Genomic DNA, 22,382 nt, shown 5'->3' with positions numbered 1-22,382 from the left:
CCTTATCCAACTTTCTTTGTTTCTCTGTCTGTATGTCTCTCCCTCTCCCTCTCATCTCACTTTCTCTTATTTTCTTCCCATTCTTTTTCCCTTCTCTCTAACCCTCAATCATTTCACACTATTACCTTACATTTATCTTTCTCTCTCTCTCTCAAACTCTCTCTCTCTTATTTCAAACTATTCTCTCTCTCTCTCTCTCATCTCAAACTAACCCCCTCTTATCTAATTTTCCCTGATACTGTCACTTTCTCCTCTCCATTCTATATATCTATACCTTTCTCCCACTAGCACATTATTTGTCTGTCTATCTATCTGTGTGTGTGTGTGTGTATGTATCTATCTATTTATCTATCTATCTGTCTGTCTGTCTATCTATGTCTGTCTGTCTGTCTATCCATTTGTGTCTATCTATCTATCTATCCTTATCTATTTCTCTCTCTCTCTCTCTCTCTATCTACCTACCTACCTACCTACCTATCTATCTACGTCCACTAAATCAAACAGAACAGGGACACTTGTCGTTTGGAGACAAGATTATCCTAAGAAACATCTGTAAACAAATTAGACAAAAGCACTGCACTGAGTGCATCTGACACATGTCCTCACTGGCGACATAGCGCACACGCATGTGTATGTGCGTGTTTGCATGTATGCGCATGTGTGAATGCGTATATCTATATTTATGTGAGCGAGCGTGTGTCTGTGTACATGCATAGGTGTGTGTGTGTGTGTGCCTAAGTGCTTTTGTGTATATGCATGTGTGCTCTGTAACTATAATTGTGAGATCTGCCTGCACATGCACCTCACAAGCGCATGTGTGTGAGCACCGATATTGCTGTGTGCAACATGTCTATGCACATGTGTGTGTTTTGTGCATGCACATTTTTGCATGTACATATGTGCTCTGCAAGAAAATGTGGTGTACATATACCAGCATGTGTATATGCATATATCTTTGCTTTGTGTATACGTATGTGTCACGTGCATAGCTGGATGGTGTGTGTGTGTGTGCAACTGCCCATGTGTGAGTGGGTGCATGTCAATGCATGCATGCATGTGAGTGGGTGGGTGCATGTCAATGCATGCATGCATGTGAGTGCAAGAGTGTAGAAGTATGGTGTAAGTGCACATGGTTTCTGGTGTGTGTGTGCATATTGCATTTCTGTTTGTGTGTGTTGTGTGTGCATGTTGCATTTCTGCATGTGTGTGTGTTTTGTGTTTTATATGTGTGTGCATGCATGTTGTGTGTGTGTGCGTGTGCATGTGTTTTGTCTGTTTTCTATGTGTGTGTATGTTGTGTGTGTGTGTGCATGTGTGTGCTTTATCTGTTTTGTATGTGCATGTATGTGCATGTGTGTGTGTGAGTGATATTTCAATAATATATGTGCATGTTTGTGGTATGAGGGAGAGAGAGAGCAACTGTGTGTGTGTAAATGAGAAATATGTACGTTGCATGTAGTCTGTATACGTGCGATGTGTCACTTGCTTGTGCGTGCGCATGCAGCACACGAGTGAGTTTAAGTGTGCACATGGGGTTTGTGTGTATGTCGGGGTTAAGCGTTTTTGTGTGCGATACAAGCATGTATGTATATGTGTTATGTGCCTATGTGCATGTGTGTGTGGTGTAGGCACGGTGCATGCAAAGCTGTGATCTGTGCACGTAATATGCAAGCATGCATATGCATGTAAACTCACTGACACACACACACATACACAATAGGTGTGTGCGTCAGTGCAGAACTTTAATGTATGCATAAGCAGTAATGTAATGTATGTACACGAATACATAGATACTTATATATGCATACATACACACACATACATATATATACACACACACATACATGCATATATATTTTTTTGTTGGTTCAGTCATTTGACTGTGGCCATGCTGGAGCACTGCCTTTAATCGAACAAATCGACCCCAAGACTTATCCTTTGTCAGCCTAGTACTTATTCTATCGGACTCTTTTGTCGAACTGCTAAGTTATGGAGATGTAAACACACCGACATTGGTTGTCAAGCGATGGTTTGCGCAAACACACACACACACACACATATATATATATATATATATATATATATATATATATATATATATATATATATATGTATATATATATGTATATGACAGGCTTCTTTCAGTTTCCATCTACCAAGTCCACTCACAAAGCTTTGGCTGGCCTGACGTTATAGCAGAAGATACTTGTCTAAGGTGCCATGCAGTGGGACTGAGGCCGGGACCATGTGATTGGTAAGCGAGCTACTTACCACACAACCACTCCTGCACCTATATATACATTATATATACACACACACACACATATACACATGTACATACATATATACATAAATACACATCACTACACACCAACAAACAAATACACAAATATAGACACATTTATATAAATACATATATATATACATACATGCAAATATACACACACATACATATGTACACACACACACACACACACATACATACAAGTATATACACACACACATATGTACGCATTTATATACATATTTATATACATTTATACACACGCACATTTAGATACATACCTAACCAGGCATGCACCTAAATATTGCAGGCTTCTCTATGCATGTGTGCATGCATGCATGTGTGCACATATGCATACATACTTCACTCTACATGCCTCGTATATACCATGGTGCAAATGAATATCAGACATACACACGATTTACATGTGTGTCTGTACCATTCATGTATGAAGAAAGCCTTGTGATGTGTTATTGTAAGCAATTCTGTTGATGCAGCTTGCACCGACAACACCAGGCATAAAAACAACAGCAATGAGCCTAAGAGTCACTCAGTCTGCTAGAAATAGCAGTCAAATTGCCTCAAATCACACCCAGACTAATTTAATCCTCTTTCTAATCATTTTTTTTTAAAACTATATTTCTGTCGGAATATACCAACTTCGTTTTGATTAATTTAAAAAGCTATGACAAATTTACGAAAATAACTGTTGCTATTAAACTGGCGTTTGCAACATAAATTAGCATATTATTTTGGTGGAAGATATTAATTCGGATTGCTTTAAAGCCAGAGGTTTGATTCACAGAACTGGGGTTGGCATCAAAAGGGTTAAAAGAAAGGGCATATCAAAAGGTTAAAGAAAAGGGTACATTTGATAATACAGTTTGCTGCTCCTCAAACTTTACATTTTAAAACTATTACCCCCTTTTCAATGCTTCTCCTCTGCTATAGTTCAGCAGAATTATATTCACATCTACATATGCATAACTAGCTGTCCATCTATGTGTCTGTCTGTCTTTCTATTTATCTATGTGTCTGTCTGTCTTTCCATCTATCTATCAATCTGCCTGTCTGTCTCAGTCTATCTATCTATCTGTCTATCTCTATGTATATCTATCTATCTATCTATCTCATCTATCTATCTATGTGTCTGTCTGTCTTTCAGTCTATCTATCAATCTGTCTGTCTGTGTCAGCCCATCCATTCATCCATCCATCTATCTGTCTTTCAACCTATCTATATATATATATATATATAGATAGATAGATAGTGAAGGTGCATGGCTCACAATCATGTAGTAGTGGGTTCGAATCCCAGACCGGGCTGTATGTTGTATTCTTGAGCAAGACACTTTATTTCACATTGCTCCTGTTTGCTCATCTGTAGAAATGGGTTGCAATGACACAGGTACCAAGCTGTATCGGCCCCTTTGCCTTTGCCTTGGATTACATCTGTGGTTTGGAGGGCAACTGCTGGTCTTCCATGCAAAAACCTTGCCTGGACTTGTGCCTCAGAGGGGAACTTTCTAGGTGCAACCCCATGGTTGTTCATGACCGAAAGGGGCTATTTACCCTTTACCCTATATATATATATATTTTTATTTGTTTCAGTGATCTAACTGCGGCCATGCTGGAGCACTGCCTTTAGTCAAGAAAATTGACCCCACGACTCATTCTTTGTAAGCCTAGTACTTACTCTATCGGTCTCTATTGCTGAACCAGTAAGTTATACTCCTCTCTCTCTCTCTCTCTCTCTCTCTCTCTCTCTCTCTCTCTCTCTCTCTCTCTCTATATATATATATATATATATATATATATATATATATATATATATATACTACTACCACCACCACTACTACTACCACCACCACTACTACTACCACCACCACTACTACTACCACCACCACCACCACCACCACCACCACCACCACCACTACTACTACTACTACCACTACTACCACTACTACTACTACCAGCAGCAACTAGTAAACATCAATTGTTTGTGAAAGTGCTTCAAATACATATTATTTGGAAAAGAAGAGTCAACAGAATTAATTCTACATGTGGTAATTACTCAAAGAAAACAGAGCCACTATGGCCACACATCTCTTTAAAGTACAGCTTGCTCTGGCTGGAACAATGAAGAGATAATGCGGTCATCATCACCATCATCGTCATCGTTGTCTTTGTCACTGTCATCACTATCGCTACTGTCGCTATCATCGTCATTGCCAAAATTATCATCATCATCGTCACCATCATCATCATCATTATCATCACTATCATTATTGTTGCTATCATCGTCGTTACCAACATCATCATCATCATCATCATCATCGTCATCATCAGTTTGCTGAGAGAGATTTTCATATGTTTGATGTCCTTCTTGTTGCCAACCCTCACTTGTTCTCCAATTTCTCGCCCCCCCCCCCCACTCCCAACTCCCAACCATTGCCAGACGTGTTCTCGCAGAACACTGGAAACGAATGACACCGCTTATACGACGGTGACACTCATTTACAATTATCATGTGCCAACCAATACCATGTGAATGAAACTGGTACAGGGAACTGAAGAAGCCCAATTTTCACATATATACATCATCATTTAATGTCCATTTTCCATGCTGGCATGGGTTGGACGGTTTGACCGAGGTCTGGTGAGCTGCACCAGGCTCCAATCTGATCTGGCAATGTTTCTATAGCTGGATGCCCTTCCTAACGCCAACCACTCCAAGAGAGTAGTGGGTGCTTTTTATGTGCCACTGGAATGAGGGCCAGTCAGGCAACACTGACATCAATCATGTTCGGATGGTGCTAATTATGTTCCACTGGCACGAGAGCTAGTCAGGAGCTACTGGCACCGACCACGTTCGGATGGTGCTTTTTATGTGCTACCAGCACAGGGCCCAGTCAGATGCTCCTGGTATCGATCACGTCACAGAAGTCTGGTGCAGGCATCTGCCTGGCTAGCTCTTGTGAAACTGTCCCACCTATGCTAGCATGGAAGGCAGTCGTTAAACGATGATGATGATGATAATGAAGATGGTATATATATATATATATATATATATATATATATATATATGTGTGTGTGTGTATATATATATATATATATATATATTGCTAGCTACTACACATTCTTTTTTTTCTCTCTTTGTTCCTTTCAGTTGAAGAGCGTAGGCTCGAAACGTTAAAGACTTTCTCTATTCCTGAGCGTTATACTAATACATCCATTTGTTGTTTACACCACCTGTCTTCATCTTCTGTTTCTTTGTGAATTCTCCCTATATATATATATATATATATAACCAGCTGAAATTGTAAAGATAATCTGGATTTCGAGACTGAGGAAAGAAAACTCCGAATGACCTGTCCCTTTCTTGTATCACCTGTCTGGATGTTTTGCGTTCTTGTCCCATTTTGTATTAAGCAGAGGAAGGTTGGGCTTGGCACCAGGATGAGCTTCAGAAAACTCTGTGCTCAAATGTAGTCTCATTCAACCCATGCTGGCATGGAAATGTAGGAAACTAAAATGACGATGATGATGATGCTAATCACATGCTCTACTAGTAAGATTAATGCTATGTATGTATATATATATATATATATATATATATATATATATACACACAAACCAATATGACACATGAAAGAAGATCAGAGAATAGACTAATCAAAATTGAAACATGAACCAGGATTACAATGCAGCATGTTAATATACATAATTCAAAAAAAAAAAAAAATAATAATAATAATGATGATGATGATGATGATGATAATACACATATGCAGATGTAAAATAAAATATATCTATAAATAACATGTCAAAAAAATATAGATTGTTACTGTGTGTGTGTGTGTGTGTGTGTGTGTTTGTGTGTGGAGTATGTCTGTGTACACATATATGAACATATCTGTACATCTGTATGAAAATATGTGTGTGTGTGTGTGTGTGTACGCATATAAGTATGTCTGTGTGTGTAAGGGGCTGCTGTGTATATGTGTGCGCGTGTGAATGTGTGTCTGTCGGTGTCTGTCTGTGTACAGTTATATATGTATGTGGGGTGATTGATAGATCGTAATAGACAACTTGTCTGGTGGTGATTTGTGTACCACAAACAGAAGCCAGTCAGCAGTCGGAGAAACTGGACAAAGCAATCTAATTACTAACAGTGTGGTAAGGAGACGATGGCATTGAAATGGTCAACAAGTAAGAGAAAGACAGAGAGAGAGAGAGCGTGTTATATATATATATATATATATATATATATATATATGTATGTATATATATATATATATATATATATGTATGTATGTGGATAGACAAGCAGGCATATGGTTAGTTAGCTAGATAAATAGATAGAAAGACTATTTGATAGACAGGTATACAGATAGGGAGATTGATACAAAGATAGACTGATGGATAGATAGATAGGCCTATTGACAGATAGACCTATTGATTGATAGATAGATATATAGATCTATTGATAGATAAACAGATAGACCAATAGATAGACAGATAGACAGCAAGATAGATAGATAGATAGATAGATAGATAGATAGATAAATAGATAGATAGATAGAAAGATAGATAAATAGATAGATAGATAGATAGATTGATTGACTGATAGATAGGTTTCTTTATTAGCCACACAGGGCTCAACACAGAGGGGACAAAATACAAATGTAGAGTTTTTCTTTTCGAGGGGGTCGAAAACAAAGCAGAAAAAAAACAAAAGTGGGGACAACGATGAAAAAAAACATCGCAAAACGTTTGGGGTATTTACAAAAAATACGAAATAGATTGACTGATAGATAGATGGATAAATAGATAGATAGATAGATAGATAGATAGATAGATAGATAGATAAGCAAGAGACACAGGTGGTGGTAGAAATATGTAAAGAAACAGAAAGATTGTTAAAGATAAAAAGGAGACGAGGGGAGGGGCGCTAGGTTGAGGGATATTTGTAGCAAACAGGATCTGCAATCCTATGAATTAAGGATAATGGGGAAGTAGCAGAAGAGAAGGGGAGGGATGTGTATGTGGGGGGTGGTAGTGAGAGGCAGAACTGAGTAGGATGTGAGAGGGGGGGGGGCAGAGAGGAAAGATCAAAGTAATTCTGAGGAGAGAGAAAAAAAAAATGGATGGTGATTTGATGAGGGAAGGGAAAGAGAAGGATGGAGGTAAAGACAGGAACAGAAGAAAGTGATGTATAGATAAGATAGATACAAAAAAGAAGGAATGAAGGAGTGAGAGGGTGGGAGGGAAAGAGAGCATTGGGAAAATGCTTTGCTGGAATTTCTTCCAGCTCAATGTTCTGAGTTCAAATCCTGCCGGGTTGACTTTGCTTTCATTTTTTCTGAGGTCGATGATATAAAGCAGTAATTGAACACTGAGGTCAGTGTAATCAAATAACCCCCTCTTACTAAAGCAGCTGGCCTTGTGACAAAAATTGAAACCAATTTTTAGTATCGTTATCATTATTTTATTATTATTATTAATGGTGCATTAACAAAGAATGGGTCCTTGAAGAAACAATTGACTTGTGCCAAATTCTTGACAATAATGTCTACTAATTCTTACCACAAGTTTCTTTTTGGCATTGGAGAACAAAAACCAGTTTTGCTTCCATGCCAAAGAAGGAGGGGAATCCTGTACGTGATCGCTCCTCATGCCAGGAACAACAGACCGTCATGTCTTAGATAACACATAGTGTTACCATCATCATCATCAACATCATTTGATGTCCACTTTTCCCATGCTTGCTTGGGTCAAACTGGATTAAGGCAAATTTTCTACAGTTGGATGCACTTCTTGTCACCAATCCTTACTTGTTTCCAAGCAAAGTAATATTTCCCTGGTGCCTTGCTGTACCCAGGAAGACTCATCTGCCATAGCAGAATTGATACCAGTGCTGGTGCCACCAAAAGAGCACTCGTGCTGGTGCCATGTTAAGAGCACTTGCGCTGGTGCCACTAGAACTGATACTTGTGTTGGTGCCATTTGAAAAACACTTGTGCTGGTGCCATGTCAAATTCTATCAAGGTTGACTTTTGCCTTTCATCTTTTCAGAGTTGATAAATTAAGTACCAGTGAAACACTGGGGTCGATGTAATCGACTAGACCCTCTCCCAAAATTTCAGGCCTTGTGCCTTTAGTAGAAAGCAGTACGAAGGTAAGGGTGACAAGCTGGCAGAACCATTAGCAGGTCATTAACAGGTTGTTAAGGTGGTGAGCTGGCAGAAACATTAGCATGCTGGGCGAAATGCTTAGCTGTATTTCATCTGCCGTTATGTTCTGAGTTCAAATTCCGCCAAGGTCGACTTTGCCTTTCGTCCTTTCGGGGTCGATAAATTAAGTACCAGTTACGTACTGGGGAGTTGATGTAATCGACTTAATCCCTTTGTCTGTCCTTGTTTGTCCCCTCTATGTTTAGCCCCTTGAGAGCAATAAAGAAATAAGAACCATTAACAGGTCAACTCTGCTTTTCATCCCTTTTTTGCGGGGAGGGGGGTGTCAATAAATTAAGTACCAGCTGAACACTGGGAGGGGGGGGGTTAATGTAATTGACTTAACCTCTTCCTCCTACACCCGAGTTTCTGGCCTTGTGCCAAAAATTTGGCATCCTTATTAGTTACTACAAGGGTAACGAGCTGGCAGAACCATTTGCACATCGGGACAAAATGCTAAGCGATATCTCTTCTGGTTTCACGCTGAGTTCAAACGCTGCCGAGGTCAACTTTGCTTTCCATTCTTTTGAGTGTGCTAAAATCAAATACCGCTCAAGTACAGGGGTCAATGTAATCATCTTACCCCCACCCCTAATGATGTGCCAAGAGTTTCAAAGAATTAGCATTATTATTATTATTATTATTGTTATTATTATTGTTATTATTACTATTATTAATCTTTTTGCTGTATCATAAACTAAAAATTAGACATCACAAACGAGAACTGTTGACCTTTTCCAGTTCACATTTCACCTGAACATATCAATCAAATCAAGTGAGGAGTTTCTACGCTGTCTCTTCACTTGCTAGAAATAGCAACCGAATCACTTTATCTACAATGATTGAACAAATGCTGATGTGTGTGTGTGTGTGTGTGTGTGTGAAAGAGAGACAGAGAGAAAAAGAGACAGACAGATAATGAGAGAAATGGACAAATAAGGGAAGAGATAGAGAAATAACAAGATAAAAAAATATAGAGAGACAATAGAATAGATAAATTGCTAGAGAGGGAGGGAGAGAGAGAGAGAGAGAGAGAGAGAGCCAGACAGAGGAAGTGAGATAGTCAGAGCAGGAGGGAGAGGTAGGTAAAGTGAAAGAGAGAGAAATAGCTAGAGAGAGAGATAGATAAAGAGACAAATAGATACATAAGGAAAGAAAAATAGATAGATAGATAAAGAGATAGATAGATAGATGTAAAGAGATAGATAGATAGATAGATAGATAGATAGATGGATAGATAAAGAGATAGATAGATAGATAGATAGACAGTGAAAGAGACAGAAAGTGTTCAATAACAGAGACATTAGATGGGCTGCCAGAATTTTTTTTTGAGAGAAAAACGTAATACTAAATGTATTGGAGTGTGTGTGTGTGTGTGTGTGTTTGTGTGGTAGTGATGTGAGATCAATAAGAGGAACAGAGCTGTGTCTAGCCAGGATGGAATGTGAAAAGAAGTGAGATTTAATTTGCACGTACACAATGGGCAACATGAAATATAGTCACTTCGATATTATACAGACTCGACAAGACAGGCTTTCCTGACATTTTTTACATTAATTGTACAGAACAACAACAACAACAACAGTAGCAGCAGCAGCTGCAGTAGCGACAATGCCTGCAGCAACAATAATAACAATAAAAGCAACAGTAACAACAACAACATCGATGAAAACAACCCCAGGAGCAGCGACCGTTGCAACAGTAATGAAATAAAAGCACCAACAATAGTAACGACAAATATTAGTAACAACAGGGGCAGTAACTCTGATTAACGACTCCAACCATGACAAACTAACACAACTACTACTACTAATATACTACTATTATTATTATTATTATTATTATTGAAGGTGGCAAGCTAGCAGAATTTCATCAGCCACTATGTTCTGGGTTCAAATTCCACTGAGGTCAACTTTGCCTTTCATCCTTTCGGGGTCGATGAATTAAGTACCAGTGAAACACTGGGGTCGATGTGATCAACTAGTCCCCTCCCCCAATTTCAGGCCTTGTGCCTATAGCAGAAAGATTATTATTATTATTATTATTATTATTATTATTATTATTATTATTATTATGCCTCAGAAGAAATGCTTAGTAGTGTTTCACCTGATGCTACATTCTGAGTTCAAATTCTACCGAGGTCGACTTTGCTTTTCATCCTTTCGGGGTCGATAAAATAAGTACCAGTTGAACATTGGCGGGGTCAATGTAATCGAATAGTCTCCTCTCCTAAAATTTCAGGCCTTGTACCTTGAACCCCTGATCTAGTGATTTGTGAGTGCAGCACCCTGACCACTAGGCCATGTCTCTTCAGGTGTGGGCATGGCTGGGTGGCTAAGAGCTTCACTTTGTAACTACATGGAATTGAGTGCAACACCATTGTGTGGCACCTGGGGAAAATGTCTTCTGCTGTAGCCCTGGGCTGACCAAAGTCCTGTTAGTGGATTTTGAGACAGAAACTGAAAGAAACTCGTGCATGTGTGTGCATGTGTTTGTGGTGTGTGTGTGTGTGTGTGTGTGTGTAAATATCATCATCATCATCATTTAACGCCCATCTTCAATGCTGGCATGGGTTGAACAGTTTGGGAGGATCTGATGAGTCAGGGGACTACACTAGGCTCAGCTGCCAGCTTTGGTTTGGTTTATACAGTTCTGGATGCCTTCCTAACCCTAACCCACAGTGGGGACACACACACACACACACACACACACACACACACACACACACACATTGATGTATATTTCTTACGTGTGTGTGTGATAGAAAGAAGCATCGGACTTAAAAACAAGCACAGGGGTCAATGTTCATTGACTAAGCCCTTTAAGGTGGTGCTCTAGCATGGCCACTGACCAATAAATTGAAAACAAGCAAAAGTATAAGAGGATAAAAGGATACCAAAAAAAAAAAAAAAAACCCCATTTCCAGTGCTGACTTTGCTTGCATGAGAAGTGGTTGGCACAGTTGGATTGGCAGTGGGGATGATGTTGATTCATTTGTTGAAATATCTCTTGACTTCTCTCTTGACAATATTTCCAACGAAATATATTGCTGTTGTCTCAAGTAATTATGAATATAATCAAGAATTCCTATGAATTCAGTGGAAATGGCTAATTGGTATACTCAATCATACTGTGACCTTATTGTTTAATTAAATAATATGCTGTCCACCGTGTTTCAATTAATTTTGAAAATAATTAAGAATTTGGATGTAGGCTTTGGGAAAAATAACTGACTACTCTACATCATTAAGCTAGTGCTTGAGATGTAAGTGGAAAGCTTTTGAATGAAATTATGATGGAAACAGATTAATTTAAATACATACAGAAACGAGCATGGCCATGCGTTCAGCTTCCAGATTGGGCCCATCTTGTGTTCTTGTGCAAAACACTTCTCTTTGTGAAATAAATTTATTTCTCAAATGCGTGATAATGCTATAAATAGCATGACCAGGATAAATTATCCATTTTATTGCAGAAAAATACGCTACTGGCCAGCCATGAGAGTTGAACTCACATCTCTGTGATTACGCGTCAAGTGTTTTACCATTAAACTAAACTGCCCAGCAACGAATTCTTCTGCAATTTTAGGCCAGTAGCGTATTTTTCTGCTATGTATGGATAATTTATCCTGATCACGCTATTTATAGCATTATCAGGCGTTTAAGAAATAAATGTATTTCTGTATCTTACTTCTCTTTGTGTTGTTCTGTGATTGTTTCAACATGTGATGTGTGGCACACTTGTGCAGGAAGTGCCGATTTGAGGGAATGAACTTGTGTGTAGCACAAACATTTGATTGCTACTATTAAATCATCCGTGTCGTTGCTCACTTCCTAACCATGTAGTTTTGGTTTAGTGCCATTGTATGACATCTTGGGAGAAATGTCTTCAACTGGAGCCATGGACCAGCCTAAACCTTGAGAATGAATTTGGTAGATGAAAACTGAAAGAAACATGTTGTAGTCTACGAACATATATAAAAAGGGGTTTGTATGATCGTGTATAGAGGAATATATTATTCAAAAGAATTCCAACTGTTTTTTATGTTTTATTTATATTCTTATAATATTAATGTAGGATATAGAATATATAGTATATATAGTAAAATGAAATGAAGTATTGATTGTCTTATTGAATAAATGAAATATTGAATATCAAATATATAAGGACTAGTATACTTTCTTGCATTTTAGCAGTCTTCAAGGTCATATATATATATATATATACACACACACACATACATTAACAGAGCAAACTTATACAGAGCACAAAGGCACAAGAAATTAAAGGAGAGAAAGTATGGTGTTGCAAGTCTGACAGCTGTTTCTGGGGGCTCGGAGTTACTTCATATTCATATATATATCTATATATTTGTATATATATTTACGCTTGGATATCATCGTATGAACATTTTCCATCTTTGCTTTCTCTCTATTTACATGTATACATGTTTGTATATTTTATATATCAAACCCAAGCAGTTTCATTTGTTTATTTTCATCACTGTCTCTCTCTCCCTTTCTCTACATAATTACATCTACATATTGTATATATTACCGTTTATCATTAACAAGTCTACAGTACATATATATCATTAACAAACCAACACTATCATATATTATCATATCATTAACAAGAAATACTACCATATATATATCAACATGCCTATACTATCATACATTATCATATCATTAGCAATCCTAAACTACCATATATTATATCATTAACAAGCCTCCACTACCAGAAATTATCATATCATTAAGAAGTCAACTGTTGCATGTTATCAAGTAATATAGACAAACCAACTCTATAATCTGTTACATACAACAAAGCAACTCTCTCATGTCTACTATATTATCAAGAAGCCTCCTCTGTTATATATTAACATATTATTGATGTAGTCTTGTGTATGATATCTATATGATACCATTGATAAGCCTACTTTATTGTGTATTATATCATTAACGAACTACAATAAGCCAGCTCTACCATATATTATAAACACAATTATATTTATTTTATTCTATATTATGAACACGCTATTGTAAACTTTCTTTATCAAATCTTACCCTGAACAAACGCAGCCTGTGTGATAACACCTAGTGTGTTTAATCTGCGTGTGTGTGTGAATGTATATGTGTGTGCATGTATAGGTGGTGTGCGTGTGTGTATTTGAGTGTGTATGTGTAGGAGTGTGTGTGAATGTGTATGTGTGTTTGTGTGCAAGAATGTGTGTGTGAGTGTGTGTATGTGTGTGTAGGAGTGTAAGTGTGAATGTGTGTATACATGTAGGTAGGAGCGTGCGTGCGTGTGTGTGTGTGTAGGAGTGTGTGAATGTTTAGGAGTGTGTGTGAGTGTGTGTGTGTAGGAGTATGTGTGCATGAATGTGTATGTGTGTTTGTGTGCAAGAATGTGTGTGTGAGTGTGTGTATGTGTGTGTAGGAGTGTAAGTGTGAATGTGTGTATACATGTAGGTACGAGCGTGCGTGCGTGTGTGTGTGTGTGTAGGAGTGTGTGAATGTTTAGGAGTGTGTGTGAGTGTGTGTGTGTAGGAGTATGTGTGCATGAATGTGTATGTGTGGGTAGGAGTGTGCATGTGTATGTGTGTGCAAGGATGTGTATGTGAGTAAGAGTGTTTGTGTGTGTGTATAGGAGTGTGAGTGTGTGTGTATAAGAGTGTGCGTGTATGTATGTTTGTGTGTGTGTGTGAGTGAGTGTGTGTGAGCTTGAGTGTATGTAAGTGCGAATGAGTGAGCGTTTACATGTGTATGTGCATAATGTAAACAGTTTAAGATTGAGTGACTGGGTAAGCGTAATTTAGAGAGAGAGAGAGACTCACAGAAACAGCCAACCCTTACGATTCCATTGTAACACTACCACAACACAACAGATTCGAAGAAAGAACAAAAAAAAAAAGAGAAAATCATAAAGCAACATACAAAACCACAAAATCATGTAAAAAAAAAAAAAGAAAACCCTAACGAAAATCCAAGAATTTCCCAAGCAAACCAAAATAAATTATACATTTTGTGTTTTTGAGAAATTTGGTTGGATTGTTTCCTTGTTGTTCTTGGGAATCTGATCTCATTTTAAAAATTTTTTATTTCAATTAAATATCAATCAATTTAATTTAGGTTTTTAATGCTTTCATCTGGAATTATCCATCTGCAACAGCTTTGGGTCATGATGTCGAGATGATGGAAACACTTCAAACAAGACCAAGAATTAAGAAAGAAAGAAAGAAAGAAAGCACAAACACACACACTTTATATATACAGGCATTCCATAAGTAATGTAACATTTAAACAGTTTTTTTTTTCTCAATATTCTAGCATCAATACGATTATGGAGTATAAGGTGTCATCTATCAATCTATCTACATTGTGTGTATGTGTGTCTATAAATAAATAAATATATATATGTGCATATATGCAGCATAGAATTTTGTCAGTGAACAGGTGATGGTCTTAAAGCGACGAAAATATTTTGGCAAATTGAATTTAAATGTTGAAGTGAATCTAACAGTTTTTGTGTGTTTTAAATGGCTTATAAACACCTTCCACGCTGCAATTGTTTTCGTTCCAGCACACGATCTCAGATTAGGTCACTTGCTATGCAAGTACATCTCCGTAGTATATATATTTTAATATATATATATTTATACATATATGTATATAAACACATATATGCAATATATACATACATACATATACATGTATATATGCATATATGTATGCGTACACATATGTATGTATACATACATATGCATGTATGTATACAAACACGTACGTAGACATACATATATGTATGTATATATATATACAACACATGTATGTATGTATGCATACATACATATGTATCTATATGCACATACATATACACACATGTATGTATCTATATATAGACATCTGTATTTATCTATCTACATTTAGCACAACACATCTAGGTTTCTATCCATCTACACGCATACTTCTTTACCTATCTATCAAGTTATTTCTCTCTCCCTCTCCATCATACAGACAGACCTCTCCCTATTACCCTATCACCATCCAGTTGTCTAGACACCTCCGCATATCTACGCACGATAACCTATCAACCGATCTACCTTCATCCATCCATCCATCCCGCTATCTGTCCAGCCACCTACATCATCAATCTATCCATCAGCATCCTGTAATCGACTGTATTCTTAACTTCTTGATGGAAGCAAGCGGCAAGCTGTTACATAACAACGCCACACATGCCAAACAGGTTTCCTTGGCTGTCTACGAACACTGACTCATCAAAAGATCTGCTCCAAGAATTTACCGAAAAAGATTTACATCACAGATCTCGCCGCTTTACGTTATCATTGGTAAAAAGTGTGAGAGCAATGGATTACGAAACCACTGCGGGGCTCAACAGATGGTGAAAAAAGGAGTGGGGAGAAAGCAAGGGTCCTTTTATAAACAGAGGCCGAAGTGAATGGGGTAACGCCTATTAGGAGGTGGGGGACAGACTCATGAATAATAATGCTTATGAGTTTTTGCACAAGGTAAGTAATTTTTGGGGGGTGGGGGAGGAGGAAGGGAAGGGGCTAGTTGATTACATTGTCCCTAGTACTCAAATGGTACTTCTTTTTTTATTGCCCCCACCCCCCACCCCCACCAAAGGACGAAAGGCGAAGCTGACCCTGGCAGAATTTGAACTATAGTTTGTTGCTTCAATAATAATAATAATAATGATAATAGTAATAATAATAATAATAATAATTATAATAATAACGACAATGATAATAATAATAACAATAATGAATAAGATGGGACGAAATGCCACTATGAATTTTGACTAACAATTCTGCCAGATAATAATAATAATAATGATAATAATAATAATAATACTGTTGGTTTGAGTTCATGGTGATGATGATGATGATGATGATGGAGTTTTTAATAATCACATTGATATCATCAACTGTTGCTTTTCCCTCCCCCTTCACCCCCCTCTCTCATAAATATCATTGTTTTCATATAGAAAATAACATTGCTGCTGATGATGATGATGATATCGATGATCGCTATTTTAATAAACATATTGATAATAGCCAGTTCCTTATCGCTATCCCTCTCCCAAGCTAATAATGATAATAATGATAATCATCATCATCATCACCATGGTCATTTACACACTGTCTCACCACTTCCATCAAAATGTAATCATTTATACCACCACCACCACCACCACACACAATTCTGCTATCACCACCACCATCACCATGTGCAATACTGTTATCATCTTTGTAGTTGTCATCATCATCATCCACATCATCACAATCGCCTACACCACCATCCCCCCACCTCGTCTGCAGCACCAACTACCGTTATCACAACCATCATCATCCTTCACATCACCACCATCCACCCCACTCTCACATGCAACCACTACTACTACTACTGCTGCTGCTGCTGCTGCTGCTGCTGCTACTACTACTACTACTACTACTACTACTACTACTACTACTACCACTACTGCTGCTACCATCATCATTGTCTATACCGATCATCATCATCACCATTTCTGCTCTCCTCCAACACCCATACCACCAATAGCTTTTTTCCTTGAATTGCTGCTCCCTGGAACTCCCTACCATGCTACTCTCTTGAACTCCCTAACATTCTATGATATTCAGTCCTTTGCTCTTTTTGAAACCAACCCAACTGAGACAACAGCCCCAGATTCCATGATATAAACTTACTGTTTTAAAGTGGTCTAAATATAGGTGCAGGAGTGGCTGTGTGGTAAGAAGTTTGCTTTCTGACCACATGGCTCTGGGTTCAATCCTGTTGCAGGGCATCTTAGGCAAGTGTCTTCTACTATGGCCTTGGGCTGACCAAAGCCTTGTGAGTAGATTCGGTAGATGGAAACTGAAAGAAGACTTGTGTATGTGTGTGTGTGTGTGATATATGTCTTTGCGTCTTGTGTTTGTCCCCCGCTACCACTTGACAACTGGTGTTGATGAGTTTCTGTCTTTGTAACTTAGCAGTTTGGCCAAAGAGACCAACAGAATAAGAATCAAGGGGTGAAAAAAAAAAAAAAAAGAAACGGATAAAAAAAAAAAGAACTAGAGTCAATTCATTCAACTAAGATTCCGCAAAGCAGTGCTCCAACATGGCCACAGTCTAATGTCTGAAACAAGTACAAGATAAAGGATAAAGGCAGATTATAATCTTCTATCAAAGCTCGTTTGCTAATTTGTTCCAGACTCAGCTTAATTAATGAGAAGGTTAATTCACTAAGTTCTCCATTATTTTAAAAACGAATTGATAGAAAGACAGCATACGTTAACAGGAATATGGTAACAAAATACACAGACATGACTGTGTGGTAAGAAGCCTGCTTCCCAATCACATGGTTCCAGGTTCAGTCACACTCTGTGGCATTTTGAGCAAGTGTCTTCTACTATGACCTCGGGCCGTGATTTGTTTGATTAAAACCCTTCAAGGCAGTGCTCCAGTATGACCGCAGTCAAATGACTGAAACAAGTAAAATAAAAGAAAAAAGAAAAAAGCGGGAAGTGGGGAGGGGGGATTAAGGTTTCTCTTGATCAACATCTTTTGAATTTATAAACCCCTTTTTTGTAGTCCTTTTCCATTACACTGGCCTCGAGCCCTGTTTGGGACAAAAACATTAAAAAGAAAGAAACAGATGCCACCAATTACATCACGTCAAAAGATAACATAAATAAAAAAGAAAAAGAAATTTTAAATACGAAATTATGCAACGAAGAATGAAAACTGGAAACCCCAGACCATTTTCGAGGAATAGAATGAAATACAGAAAGATTCAATAAATGTCAAAAGTTGAAACATTTTCCTTCCAGCAGTCATTTGGGTTATTATTAAATGTGTGAGAAAAGAATAGAATAGAATTTGCTTTTGGCTTTTATATATATATATATATATATATATATATATAAATCTCTCTCTCTCTCTCTATATATATGTCTGTGAGTGTGTGTGTATAAATGAATATATATATATATATATATATATATATATATATATATATATATATATATATATGAATATGTATATACATATATGAATAAATATATATATATACATATATAAATATGTATGTATATATATGAATAAATATATATATATACATATATAAATATGTATATATATATGAATAAATAAATAAATATATATATATAAACATGTATATATATATATGAATATATATATATATATATATATATGAATACATATATATATGAATACATATATATATATGAATATCTAGATACGAATAAATACATATATATGAATATACGCACACACAAGCTAACACACAAATATACATACATACATACATTTGTACATATATATATATTTATACATACACATGCATGTGTGCATGCATGCACATACACACATACATGCAAAAACTGGAGAGTGTTTATAAATATTTGTACGATGGAAAAACTTTGGGAAAAAAAAATTGAAAAGTAGATAAAGAGAGGGGGGGTGAGAGAAAGTGAGAGTGTGACAGGAAAGAGGAAGATATGGTCCCACCCCACCCCCTGCCTCTGAATTAAATAATTGATTTCCATTGTTTATAAAATATGACATGGTCTGACAAAGTGAAACACGCACAGATTATACATACATATATATATGTCCAACCCATGCCAGCATGGAAGGTGGAAGTTAAACGCTGATGACGATATATATATATATATATATGTATATATATATAAAATGGCACTCTGTTGGTTACGACGACGAGGGCTCCAGCTGATCCGATCAACAGAACAGCCTGCTCCTGAAATTAACATGCAAGTGGCTGAGTACTCCACAGACACGTGTACCCTTAACGTAGTTCTTGGGGAAGATTCAGCATGACAGGCTGGCCCTTTGAAATACAGGCACAACAGAAACAGGAAGAAAGAGTGAGAGAAAGTTGTGGTGAAAGAGTATAGCAGGGTTCGCTACCACCCCCTGCTGGAGCCTCGTGGAGCTTTAGGTGTTTTCGCTCAATAAACACTCACAACACCCGGTCTGGGAATCGAAACCGCGATCCTAAGACCGCGAGTCCACTGCCCTAACCACTGTATATACATACACATATATATACACACACACATATACACACCATCATCATCATTTAACGTCCGCTTTCCATGCTAGCATGGGTTGGACGATTTGACTGAGGACTGGTGAACTGGATGGCTACACCAGGCTCCAATCTGATTTAGCAGAGTTTCTATAGCTGGATGCCCTTCCTAACGCCAACCACTCTGAGAGTGTAGGTGATTCAACAAACCCCAACATGTATCTGGTACTTGATGGAACTCAGAAGAAACAAAATAGAAATTCAAAAAGGAAACACAGCCACCCCAAGCAGGATTTGAACCGAGAATAGAGAAAATAAGAGGTAACATTTCAGTTGAAGCCTTCATTCTCTGAAGACAAAAATCCCTGTGAAGAGTTTCATTGCATCTTTGCTTGAGGTCACTGCCAAAAAATGTCAGACACTTCCTGTCTTTGAGAGGCAATCGGACAGACCTTAATGTTTGCAGTCTTTCTTTCAAGAAATCAATATCTTGTCTAAGTCATTGATTTGATAGAATGCTTGTAACAACAACAACAACAGCTGCTACTACTACTACTACTACTACTACTACTACTACTACTACTACTACTACTGCTGCAGTGCCAGTTAGGGTGAATACTGTTGCTGCAGCAAATAACTGCAATAAATGCAGCAGCAGTGACATTGGCATGTGCAACAATAACTGCAGCGGTAACAACAGCATCTGTAGCAGTCACAACTGCTGCAATAACTGCACCCGTGACTGCAGCAGTCGTGACAACTTCCACTGCAGCAACAACAATTACACCTACAACTGCAGGAGCAACAATAACTGCAGCTGCAACAGTAACTGCATCAACAACAGCAACATAACTGCAGCATCAACAGAAACTGCATAACTGTATGAAGAACAGTAGCTGCATCAACAGTAACTGCAGCTGCAACAGTAACAGTAGCAACAACAGCAGTAGCTGCAACAGTAAATGCAGCAACAACAGTATCAGCAGCAGCAACAGTAACAGAAACAGTAACTGCAGCAGCAACAGTAACTGCAGCAGCAGCAGTAGCTGCAGCAGTAACGGTAACAGCAGCAGCAGTAACTGCAGCAACAACAGTAGCTGCAGCAGCAACAGTAACAGAAACAGTGGCTGCAGCAGTAACTGTATCATCAACAGCAATTGCAGCAGCAACGGTAACAGCAACTGCATCATCAACAAGTAACTGCAGGAGTCACAACAGCAAGTTGTTGCAGTGACGGTAACAACCACAGCAACAACAACAACTGTCGTAAACCCAACAACAACAACAAGTCTAGACAACTGTGGGCTATAATTCAAAAACCCGTCATGCGTGACATGTTACGGATCTGTGAACATTTCGAGCCATCGCAGTGTCTACTGGCAGAGAATTTGGCTGGAATGGAATCTAATCTAATAACATCTAAAAACGAAACTGTCCAGGATTCAAGAATATTCTCTCAAGTGTAAAAACAATAATTGCAAGAGGAAACGGAAGAATACAAGAATCTTAGACCCAGGAGGGATCAACATGAAAATCAATGGCTATACCCATGAGTATATAAAACACACACACACACAGGACATGATACAGGCACTCGCGCGCGCGCGCGCGCACACACACACACACACACACACACACACACACACACACACATAGGCATTGTGGCATGTAATTTATTGAGGGGTAAATCTGGCATGTATATAAATAAATAAATATATATATGTGTGTGTGTGTGTGTGTGTGTGTGTGTGTCTCTGACAACTGGTATGGGTGTGTTTATCCTTCTAACTCAGTAGTACAGCAAAAGAATTTTTAATCAAATGAATTGATCCCAGTACTTTTTTTTTTAAAGCCTGGAATTCTATCAGTTTCTTTTGCTGGACTACTAAGTTACAATGATAAACACACCCACACCAGAGAATAGTCATAATTGGGACAGCTTTGATTGAAGGGTCTTTGAGTAGTTTAATCAGCAGACTGCATCAAAACCTGGTCAAATATTGATGCCGGATTCACATTGGTCAAATTTTCCAAGAACATGGCTTACTGAGCTCAAAATTCCCTATGTGTTTGTGGGGTGGAAGGTGTAGCAATAATCTGAAAGAAATGGTGAAGATGACCAGTATGGGGTATCCTGCCCCAAGAAGCATCTTGTATGAGTTTCATTAGCATGCTTAGTGCCAAGAATTGACCACAAATTATGTGACAGGTTCACAATAGAATGGAATAAGTAAAAGAAGAATGGTTGGTCAGTACAAGACTGAATGAACAGGTCAAACCTGATGCCAACTTACCAAGGTTCTTTTTCTCTTCCCATTCTTCTAGCAGTTCCGTCACGATGAAAGCAAATACTGATGTTCGATGTTTCTTGTCGTTGTTCTGGAAAATATGAACAGAGAAAAACATAAATAAACAAATAGTAAAAACGTCAAAAAAACCCCGCAAAAGACATACATCAACAAATGTGTGACTGTGTGGTAAGAAGCTTGCTTCTCACTCACATGGTTCCAGGTTCTGTCACACTACGTGACACCTTGATCAAGTGCCTTCTACTATAGACTCAGGCCGACCAAAGTCTTACGAGTGAATTTGGGAGATGGAAACTGTAACAAACAATTGTATGTATATATATATATGTATGTATATATCTATGAGTATGCATGTCTTTGTGTCTGTGTTTGTCCCTCCACCACTGCTTGACAACCAGTGTTGGCACTGTTGCATCCCTGTAACTTAGCAATAAGTTAATTACATCAACCCCAG

General features: G+C 37.9%; 1 protein-coding gene across 1 annotated transcript in view; it reads right to left on the bottom strand.

Moving 5' to 3' along the window:
- The window catches only part of LOC128250146 (diphosphoinositol polyphosphate phosphohydrolase 1-like), a 240,291-nt gene that overhangs the window by 3,914 nt on the left and 213,995 nt on the right, over window positions 1–22,382 (bottom strand). Inside the window, exon 3 of the mRNA XM_089366568.1 lies at window positions 21,914–21,998. Within this exon, the coding sequence (XP_089222694.1) occupies window positions 21,914–21,998 (85 nt within the window). The remainder of the gene's footprint in view (window positions 1–21,913; window positions 21,999–22,382) is intronic.

The sequence above is a fragment of the Octopus bimaculoides genome, chromosome 19 (assembly GCF_046866305.1).
Source record: "Octopus bimaculoides isolate indiv1 chromosome 19, ASM4686630v1, whole genome shotgun sequence".
NCBI classification, from domain to species: Eukaryota; Metazoa; Mollusca; class Cephalopoda; order Octopoda; family Octopodidae; genus Octopus; species Octopus bimaculoides.
This window is presented reverse-complemented; position numbering and strand designations above follow the sequence as displayed.